General features: G+C 63.7%; 3 protein-coding genes across 3 annotated transcripts in view; 1 reads left to right on the top strand and 2 right to left on the bottom strand.

Moving 5' to 3' along the window:
- The window catches only part of F751_3789 (Sel-1-like protein 1), a gene marked incomplete at both ends in the record, with an annotated part of 4,198 nt that extends 1,558 nt beyond the window's left edge, over nucleotides 1-2,640 (bottom strand). Inside the window, 6 exons of the mRNA XM_011399363.1 lie at nucleotides 145-427; nucleotides 854-1,012; nucleotides 1,306-1,546; nucleotides 1,655-2,210; nucleotides 2,368-2,522; nucleotides 2,617-2,640. Coding sequence (XP_011397665.1) covers nucleotides 145-427; nucleotides 854-1,012; nucleotides 1,306-1,546; nucleotides 1,655-2,210; nucleotides 2,368-2,522; nucleotides 2,617-2,640 — 1,418 coding nt within the window. The remainder of the gene's footprint in view (nucleotides 1-144; nucleotides 428-853; nucleotides 1,013-1,305; nucleotides 1,547-1,654; nucleotides 2,211-2,367; nucleotides 2,523-2,616) is intronic.
- A 975-nt stretch (nucleotides 2,641-3,615) lies between these two features.
- On the top strand, nucleotides 3,616-4,545 carry F751_3788 (ATP synthase subunit delta', mitochondrial; the record flags this gene model as incomplete). The annotated part of the gene is made up of 3 exons (XM_011399362.1): nucleotides 3,616-3,723; nucleotides 3,843-4,144; nucleotides 4,326-4,545. The coding sequence occupies 3 exons, from the start codon at nucleotides 3,616-3,618 to the stop codon at nucleotides 4,543-4,545; spliced, it is 630 nt and encodes a 209-aa protein (XP_011397664.1).
- Nucleotides 4,546-5,265: 720 nt separating this feature from the next.
- The window catches only part of F751_3787 (Glucose-1-phosphate adenylyltransferase small subunit, chloroplastic), a gene marked incomplete at both ends in the record, with an annotated part of 5,658 nt that continues 1,645 nt past the window's right edge, over nucleotides 5,266-9,278 (bottom strand). The window contains 6 exons of the mRNA XM_011399361.1: nucleotides 5,266-5,358; nucleotides 5,502-5,576; nucleotides 5,849-6,063; nucleotides 6,226-6,545; nucleotides 6,826-7,436; nucleotides 7,618-7,719. Coding sequence (XP_011397663.1) covers nucleotides 5,266-5,358; nucleotides 5,502-5,576; nucleotides 5,849-6,063; nucleotides 6,226-6,545; nucleotides 6,826-7,436; nucleotides 7,618-7,719 — 1,416 coding nt within the window. The remainder of the gene's footprint in view (nucleotides 5,359-5,501; nucleotides 5,577-5,848; nucleotides 6,064-6,225; nucleotides 6,546-6,825; nucleotides 7,437-7,617; nucleotides 7,720-9,278) is intronic.

Here is a 9,278-nt window from a genome sequence, read left to right as displayed (position 1 = left end):
AGCGCGCGCAGCGCGGCCACCGAGCCCTGGGCCGCCGCGCGCCGGTGCAGGGCCAGCGCCGCCGCGTCGGCGGCCCCGGCGTCGGCCACGCCGCCGTGCCCGCGGGCCAGCATCCAGGCCGCATTGCTCTGCCCCGCCTCGTACCCCATCTCCGCGGCCTTGAGGTAGTTGAGCAGGGCCCACTCGGGCTCGCCGCGCAGCCACTCCTCATGCGCCTCCTGCAGCGTGGGCCAGCCGCGCTCCGCCACCTCCTTGAGCAGGGCCACCGCGTCGGGGCAGGCGGCCCGCGACCCCGTGTGCCCCCCCAGGTGCAGCATGGCCAGGTCGTAGCCGGCCAGGATGTGCCCGCGCCGCGCCGCCACGCCCAGGTGGTGCACCGCGCGCTGCATGTCGGGGGCGACCGCCATCCCCCGCAGGTGCATCATGCCTGCGTGGGGTTAAGGGGTGGGTGGCAGGCGAGCTGGGGCGCTGGCGTGGAATTGAGCAGCCGTGTGGTGGCAGATGGAGGAGGAGTGTTCCGGTGCCAGTCAATGCGTGGTCGGTGTGGCCCCAACCCCCTTCCATGGATGGACCTCGTAAATCCTCCAGGGCATTCCGCACACACAAAACGCGAGGTCATATAGGACAAAAACAGCTTCCCGCCACTCTGTGATTCGAGCCGCATCCATTGGGGAAACCCGCGCAGGTTCGAATCCTGCCGGCAGCGAACTGCTGTTGAGGCACAAAAAAAGCGCTCCCTGGATTCCAGGGCCAGCCCCGACAAAACCACGCTGCTGTGGTGGAGTGGTTAACACGATGGACTTGAATTCTTTCACAGAAACAACCCCTTTTTGATGAAGTTTAATCCTCTCACCTAGGAAGAAGTGAGCGTCTGCGTGCCCGGGCCACTGGCCCACCATCACTCCCGCGTCAGCCGCCTGCCTGAAGTAGGAAAAGGCTCTTTGCAGGGACGCGCCCTCCACTGATCCCTCGAGGTGCATATACCCCAGACCAAAGTACCCGCTCGGATGACCTGTTTTTTGGTGGGGGAGTGTTTGGAGAGATTTGCGACCCAACGGGGGGTGGTGGTGGTGAACATGCACCGCCAGCCGAGCGCGGACCCTTTTAGAGGAACATTCCTTCACAGCAGGCTGTGCCTTCCTCTGTGACTTTCCGGAGGCGACCACTCCTTGTGGCACACCCACTGCCACATCAATCTCTCCTTCCTCGCCCCTAGACGCCGCCCACCCGCACCCACCACCCCTACACACGAAACGAAACGAACAAGCACACAACTTCCAAGAAACCCGCCCCCGGGCCACCCACCCTTCTCGGCGGCCTGCTTGAACCAGTGGGCCGCGGTGGCGTTGTCACGGGCCACCCCGACGCCGCCGGCGTAGGCGTGGCCCAGGTGCGCCTGCGCCTCCGCGTCCCCCGCCTCCGCCGACTGGCGCAGGTAGCCGACGGCGCGCACCATGTCGGCATCGCCGCCGCGGGCGAGCGCCAGCGCCACCGCGCGCGCGGCCTCCACGTGCCCAAAGTCCGCAAACCACTGGTAGTGCAGGACCTCCTGGCCCGGGTCGTGGCGCGGGTGGGCGCCCCCGCCGCCCGTCGCGCCGGCCAGCCGCAGCGCGCGCTGCGGCGGCAGGCCCTGCCGCGTTGAGGCCAGCGCCACCGCCGCGCCGGCGGCGGGGATGTAGTACAGCGCGGCGGCCTCGCAGGAGCGCGGCACGCCCAGCCCGTGCAGGTGGCGGTGGCCCAGCGCCATCTGCGCCGCGCCGTCGCCAGCCATGGCCGCCAGCTGGTACCGCGCAAGCGCGGCGGGGAGGTCCGGCGCGGACAGCGCGAACAGCGCGCCGCGCGGGTTGGGGCCCACCAGCCGCACCCCCAGCGAGGTGTGCAGGCCCACGTCTGCGCCGGCCTCCGCCGACCCGGCGTCGGCCAGCACATGCAGCAGCGCGTCGGCGATGGCGGGGTTGTAGGGCACGCCGTCCCCCTCCAGGTACACGTAGATGAGCTCGCGCAGGGCCTCCTTGTGGGGTGCCCCGGCGTTGGGGGTGGGGACGATGCTCACATCCGCTGCGGTGACCGGCGCATCCCTGGCCTGGGGGGGACCCGTGCCGGCCGCCCGGCCACGTCCGGGGGCGACCTGGATGGCGTCGATCCCCGCGGCGGCCAGCAGCAGATTCACCGCCGTGGCCAGGTCCTCCTTGCTGGGGGATGCTGAGTCCCTGCGTGTGTGGCAATGTGAGGGAGTATATGAGTAGGAGATCGCGCCCGGCCCCTCCCAGGAGCCTGGCGCACAGGAGGGCAGGGGCCTGGTGGTGCGATGGGACACTGAGCAGAGCATGCTCCCAGAGTCCTGGACACAACACCCCCACCATGTACCGTATGGAGATGGCCTTCTGGTACTGCTTCTCTGCCAGGGTCTGCGGAGCGGTGGTATTCACACCGGAGTCTGGGGTGGCGGGGGCCGGGGTGTCGTCGCCCACGCCCACCGCCTGTGACTGGGTCCAGGAGATGCAGGTGGCCAGGACCAGGCACTGCGGTGGCGGTGGATGGGGTATGAGTTGCGTGCTATTTGCATACGCTGACCGCAGGTCACCAGCAGGTACTAAGCAGCAGCTCCGCGCGCACCGTGAGCAGACCCCATCTCTCCATGCTTGGGCACGCCCCTGGGAGGGCCAGAGGGATAAGCACGTCTAGATCCCGATTGAAGAATAGCTAATGATTGCGAGCTGGGCCGCGCACCGACACATCGAGGCCCTGGTCGACCGATTTTACACGAACACTCCGGCGATCTCGTCGCGCCATGACTTTACCCCTCCTACCCCTCCTCCCGGAGCAAGGACATGATGCAGACATTGCAACACCCAGCGAATCGAGTCTCCTCGTAGCCTTGCAGCCATCCTGGCTTCAGTGAGCACTTCAGTAGGAGTAAATCAACCCGTGTACTTCAGGGCTTTCATGAAGGGTCATCAGGTACACATATAAACCGGCAGACGGAGAGCGTCTCATGTCAGTCAGCGCAGAGCACTGCAACAGGCCAAAACGTTTCTCCCTACTCAGATCAATGCCCAATGCATAGCGCCAGTCTGTAGTCCGACAGGCCCCAGAACATTGGAGCTTTGGGGAAGGTTCACTTGTTCCCTCAGACTGCTCCAATTTGGATGTACATTCGGTAAACGAGTAGGAATTGGCAGAGGCCTCTTTGCCAGGTGCACAAGGTCCTCGATTCATCGGAGGATAGGATGAACCTCAGATCATGTGCTCATCCTACCTCAGAGTCTGTTTACGACAAAGGATCTGGGGGTGTCCTGCTGATTGATAGATTCTGGAGGAATCAGCCTGACATGCTCGAGAATCTTGAAACATAGGCGTCGCCACTTTAACCCTGGTATTCACAACACATGCAATTTTTCAACAATCGGTTGCATAGTCACATATAATGGTTCTTGGGGGCTGAATGCCGATGTTTACTGCTACTTGAGGGGAGGCACCAAACCGGGTGCCGTTCGTGGTACTGGAAAGGGCGACTGCTCGGCATTTACTACACGGGAGAATTTGGGTTGGTCGCCCCCCTCTTCGACACCGGATATTTGGTGTGAAAGCAGTTGTTCGCGTGACTGGACAAGCATGTTGCGGCACGCGGCTCGCGGCGTATGCCGCGCGGCGGGTCTCCGCAGCGTGAGCTCCAGCACTGCTGCCTTCCAGGAGCTGAATGCCAGCGAACAGAGCAAGAAGGTCGGGCACGGGGTTTCAAGATTACCGGCGATCCGCGAAAGCTTGGGTTCGCGCAATGTCATCGGACCCCGGGCCCCCTCCACCCGTCTGCCCTCCCACCACCCGTGCCCAACTCGCAGGAGTTTCTGAGCAAATTCGCTGCCTTCCAGGGCACAATGAACGAGCCTGAGTTTCCCAGCAACTTCGTCAAGCCGGTGGAGAAGGTGGAGAACGCCAGCGTGCCCGACAAGCTGAAGTTCAACTTCTACATTCCCTCTGCGGCCATCAACCAGGGCAGCTCGGTGGACCTGGTCCTCCTGCCCGCCACCACCGGCGACTTTGGCGTCATGCCGGGGCACGTGCCCACCGTAGCGGAGCTCCGGCCTGGTGTCGTCTCTGTGCACAACGAGCTGGACAAGGACGTCACCAAGTACTTTGTCAGGTGTGGGCAGGGCGGTGGTCGGGCTTGGCAAGGAAGCAAGTCGAGCCAGGTATCCTCAAAGGGACGGTATGAGCGCACATGGTGCCGATCGGAGCAGTGGGCTTTGTAAGATCTAATGGGAACCGAAGCCTGCACACATTGCCTCACATTCAACCCCACCACCCTCGTCCATGCAATGCAGTGGCGGCTTCGCCTTCATCCATGCCGACTCCACCACCGATGTGTGTGCTGTGGAGGCTGTCCCTCTCTCCGACATCGACTCTGACGCCGTCCGTGCCGGCCTTGCCGAGTATACGGGCAAGCTGGCCTCGCTGCAGGGCAAGGGTGACGACTACGAGCTCGCGGCCGCACAAGCCGGCGTGGAGGTCTACTCCGCGCTCAACTCCGCCCTGGGCCTCTGAGTGCCTCTGGGAGGGATGGAGTTGGGGTTGTGGACTTGGACTCACTGCCCGTGGTGCAACCCCATTGTCAATTTCGTGCCTGTTAGCAGTCTGCAATCTACCGCGCAGAGCAGTGGTGAGCAGGAGTTTGGTTGGACCCCCAGGAAAGTAGGGTCTCTCGGGCATGGAAACACGTGGTCTTCAGATAGTATAAAGAAGGTCGGGGTCTGCCAGTTGGTTGGGGTGCGTGAAGCCACAACATTCCCAATAAAGCTGGCAACAACAGAAAGCATCCGCCTGAGCGGCGTGCCAGGCGACTGGCCTTGATATCCTGCCTGGTAACATGCTGTTTTCCTGCCGAATCAGTGGCACAAGCTCGTGAGCATTCACAAACCAGCGGCACCCCTTGGCGACCCATCCTGAATCTTCTGACCAGCAAAGTACATGTAGGTCTGGCAGAATACTGCGTCACATGTGCATGCTGCCCGACACCCTCTGCTGGGAGATCTTTCAGATGTGGATACATGGCGAGAAGCAAGCGCAAGGTGGGAGGAGACAAGGCAGCCATGCGGACAAAGGGGGAGGCATGAGGGCGGTGCACGGGGTGCCTCATGACGTCATTCTCAGGGGCGAGGGCACTCTGTGTTCAATGCGGCAGCAGCCGACTGCTCCCAGACAAAATTTTTGGCGGCAGCGCGCCCCGTGGACGAGGTACCCTTGGGTTGGTGGGCGCCCTCCACGTCAGATGATGGTGCCGTCGTCAATGGTGGTGTCCTTGATGATGACCACCACGCCGTCGCGGATCACGTAACCCTGCTGCTCCATGTTGGCCTCCTGAGAATGAGGGGATAGGGGGGGCAGGGGGCGGTGGGGGAGTGGGGATCAGTGCAGGGGGAGTGTGGCGGGTTTGAGCCTAGGCTTGGCACCATGCCACAGCCCCCAGGCTCTCAGTAAGCGAGCCCCATGGCCCGCCTCACCTCCACGCCATCCACGTTGATGATCTTGCAGAAGCGTCCGATGCGAGCGTTCTTGTCCACGATGGCGCCCTTGATCTGCAGTTGCGCAGATGAGGAACAAGAAATGGGGCAACAATGTGAGCACAGGAGCAAGAAAGAATTGGGCGGCGAGGCGCCTAGCATGGCAGCACATGTTCCTCAGCGACATTGCGAGTGCAGCCTGCCTCCCACATGCACATGCAGACATCTACGGATGAGTGCCAAGCATCTGACGTTCCCCCCCCCCCTCATTCTCACTAACACCCACTTACCCTTCCCATCCCCACTCCCCTTTCTATCCACCCCCCTCCCAGGCCAGTGCCACTCACGTGGGACCCGGAGCCGACGCCGATGGGCACACACTTGTCCAGGCGCGCGCACTCGTCCAGCTCCGCCCCCTGCTCGTAGTAGTCTGCGCCCATGAGCATGGTGTCCTCGATCAGGCAGTCCTGGCCGATGCGGGATCGCAGGCCGATCACACTGTGCACGATGCGGGAGCCCTGGTTGACGGTGCAGCCGTCGCCCAGGATGGACATCTCCACCTCTGTATGTGAGCCAATGGTATTGTAAGGGGAGGATACACCGTGGACTGGGGCTAAGCATAGGGGTAGGCCACCGCCGTCCAAGCGCGACACTTTTGTCCCCCCTGCTCAAGACCAACCCCCTCTTTTTTATTCCACCCAGCACCATTTCTCCCCCAGCGCACCTGCGGAAAGGACCTTGCAGGGGGGCAGGAAGCGCGACATGGTGTAGATGGGCGCATCCTTGTCGTAGAAGCTGAAGTTGGGGTTGGGGCTGTCGGTCAGGCCCAGGTTGCTCTCGTAGAAGGCTCGGATGGTCCCGATGTCCTCCCAGTACCCCTTGAACAGGTGGGCCTGGACGTGCATGCCCAGATCCTTGGCGCCAGGGATGATGTCCGACCCAAAGTCGTTCTGGGTGGTGAAGCGCTCGGTGAGCAGGTGGTGCATGGCACTGGCCTTGCACAGGTAGATGCCCATGGACGCGATGTACGGCTTGCGTGCGGCCCTGCATTCACGGGTGGCGAATGTCAGCGGGGTGTTGAGGGTCGATGTGGGCATGGAGTGGGGTGATGCCAATCACATACACCATCACCACCGCCCAGAGCGCAGCAAGCATTATACCAGAAACTTAGTTCAGGTTCTACCCAGAACCATCTTCCTCGCCTCCCACCTGCCACTGCACCCACCCACACCCACCCATCCATTCACACCTCTCCTCTCCTCCATCCCACTTGTAACTCCACCCCTGAACCCTCCCCTCCCCCCCCCCCCAAAAAAACGCTCACGTCTCAGCGTCCAGGCCCAGGAGGGTGGTGTCCACCTGCATCGCCCGCAGTGCGTCGCCCTTGGGCTTCTCGGCAAACTCCAGGATGCGCCCTGAGTCGTCGATCTTCATCAAGCCAAACGCCTCAGCCTCCTTCTCGATGCAGGGCAGCGCCGCGACCGTGATCTCCGCGCCCGCGCGGCGGTGCGCAGCCACGAACTCGGAGTAGTCCATGCGGTACAGGTGGTCGCCGGAGAGGATGAGGTAGTCCTCCACACCTCCGCGCGTGGCCTCCTCGAACAGCCAGAGGTACTGCCGCACCGCGTCGGCCGTGCCCTGGAACCAGTTCTTCTGCGTTGTGGTCTGCGAGGCGGCCAGCACCTCCACGAAGCCGCGCGAGTTGTACCCGCCCACGTTGGAGTTGTAGGCCTGGGACAGGTGGCGATTCAGCGAGGCGGAGTTGAACTGGGTCAGGCAGTAGATCTTGTTCACGCCGGAGTTGATGCAGTTGGAGACGGGGATGTCGATCAGGCGGTAGTTGGCGCCCAGCGGGACCGCGGGCTTGGCGCGCTGCTTGGTCAGGGGGTACAGGCGGGAGCCGGCGCCGCCGCCCAGGATGATGCCTAGCACGGTCTGGGCGGTGTGTGGGGGGGAGTGGGGAAGGGTGGTGGTGGTGGGATTTGGGGCGCCGTGAGACGAGAGGGGAGTGAAAAAGGGACAGCGTCTACACATGGCCGATCCAGTGCACTGGCACACCGGACCCCCCCTCCCCCCCTCCTCCCTGACCGGCAGGCCTCCCAGCCGTCAATCCTACCCTAGAGATGTCGGCAGGGCGCGGATCGGGGGCTCCATTGGTGAGGTTCAGGATACTGGCCACGTCACGGTCCAGCTGTGCGGTGGCGCGGGTCTGCAGGGCCTGTGTGGGTGCAAGCGGTTGGGAGGCACCCTTGATAGTGGCTGGGTGTGCCCCTCCATTCTCACAGGCGATCGGGTATGCCAGGGCCACTTCTCCACTCGGCATGGAGCGTACCTTCCTAGACTGACGGGCAGGAGCGGTCGGTGCACGGGACCTGGTGACGGGCCGCGTCGCGATGCTGGCCTTGCTCCCTGCCAGGCCTGTGACGAGGAGGGGTGGGGTCGACGGCAGGAAGTGTGAGCGGGAACCCTGAGGCAACGCCCGAGTTTCGGGTTCGAGGACTCGAGATCCATGCCGCCAGCCATCCAGCAGGACCGAGCGGGCCCCCACTCACCGGCGGGGGTGGTCGAGTGGGTGAGAGAGGCACACTGCATCGCGCACCAGTTCGACCTCGGCGGGGCAAGTGCTGTCGGCAATGGATGGTAATTTCGCAATGAGGTTCCGATAAGATTACTATCATGTGCTGGCCACTGCCTTGTCGCCCCTTGCCCCAAAGTATTTGATGGGGGCCCGGGCGTTGCGAGAGGCTCCCTGCACCAGCACACTTCGCGCGGGAGCAGGAGGAGTTGACGCCTGGGCAGCCCCCTTCCGCCAGCCAGGTGCCACCAGCCCCTGGCTCGCCCTTTCCCCTGTCTCCTTCCCCATCCTGACCACTCGTCCTGACTCCTGTCCCAGCTTCACACTCTCCCGACAGACACAGGCCTACTTGGTGCGCTTGTATATCTTGGCCAGAATGCCCATGAAGACGGCGGGTGGGAACTTGTCCTGCCCCTCGATCGCCTGAACCAGCCCGTCGTAGCTCTCCTGCTCGTACGCGGCAAAGGCGGCGGGCAGGTCCAGCTCCCGGTACACGGCCTTCACCGCCTCCACCGCCTCCGCATCGTCGCGCCCGTAGTTTGCCTTGATGGCCTCACGCTGCTCAGCGCTGGCGACCGCCAGCGCGCGCACCACCAGCCAGGAGCACTTGGAGTCCTGGATGTCGGTGCCCACCTTGCCGATGACCTCCGGCTCGCCAAAGGCGTCCAGCACGTCGTCCTGGATCTGGAAGTAACGCCCCATGCGCACGCTCAGGTCCTCGGCCAGCGCCAGGCTGGCCTCGTCGGTCACGCCCGCCAGCGCCAGGCCGCAGGCCACGGGCAGGTAGATGGTGTAGAATGCGGTCTTGTAGGTCACGATGCGCAGGTAGGTGCCCTCCGTGTATCGGGTCAGGTCCACGCCACCCGGCGGCGCGGTGGTCGTGTCCAGCAGCTGCCCGTGCGCGGTGCGGTGGGTGGTGTCGTGGAAGAGCTCCAGCAGGTGCACGTAGGCGGGGTGGGCGCGGAAGTGCAGCTTGAGCAGGCGGTAGATGCACGACTCCAGGATGATGCCGTCGTTGATGGCCACCATGCCCACGTGCGGCTGGCGGTACCAGCAAGGCTGGCCGCGCCGCGTGAGGCTGCTGTCCATGATGTCGTCGGCAACCAGGAAGTAGGCTTGCAGCTGTGTGTGTGTGTGTGTGTGTGTTTGTGTGTGAGGGTGGAGGGGGAGGGGGGGAGGGGGGGAGGGGGATCGGAAAGGGG

The sequence above is a fragment of the Auxenochlorella protothecoides genome, assembly GCF_000733215.1.
Source record: "Auxenochlorella protothecoides strain 0710 unplaced genomic scaffold scaffold40, whole genome shotgun sequence".
NCBI lineage: Eukaryota > Viridiplantae > Chlorophyta > Trebouxiophyceae > Chlorellales > Chlorellaceae > Auxenochlorella > Auxenochlorella protothecoides.
This window is presented reverse-complemented; position numbering and strand designations above follow the sequence as displayed.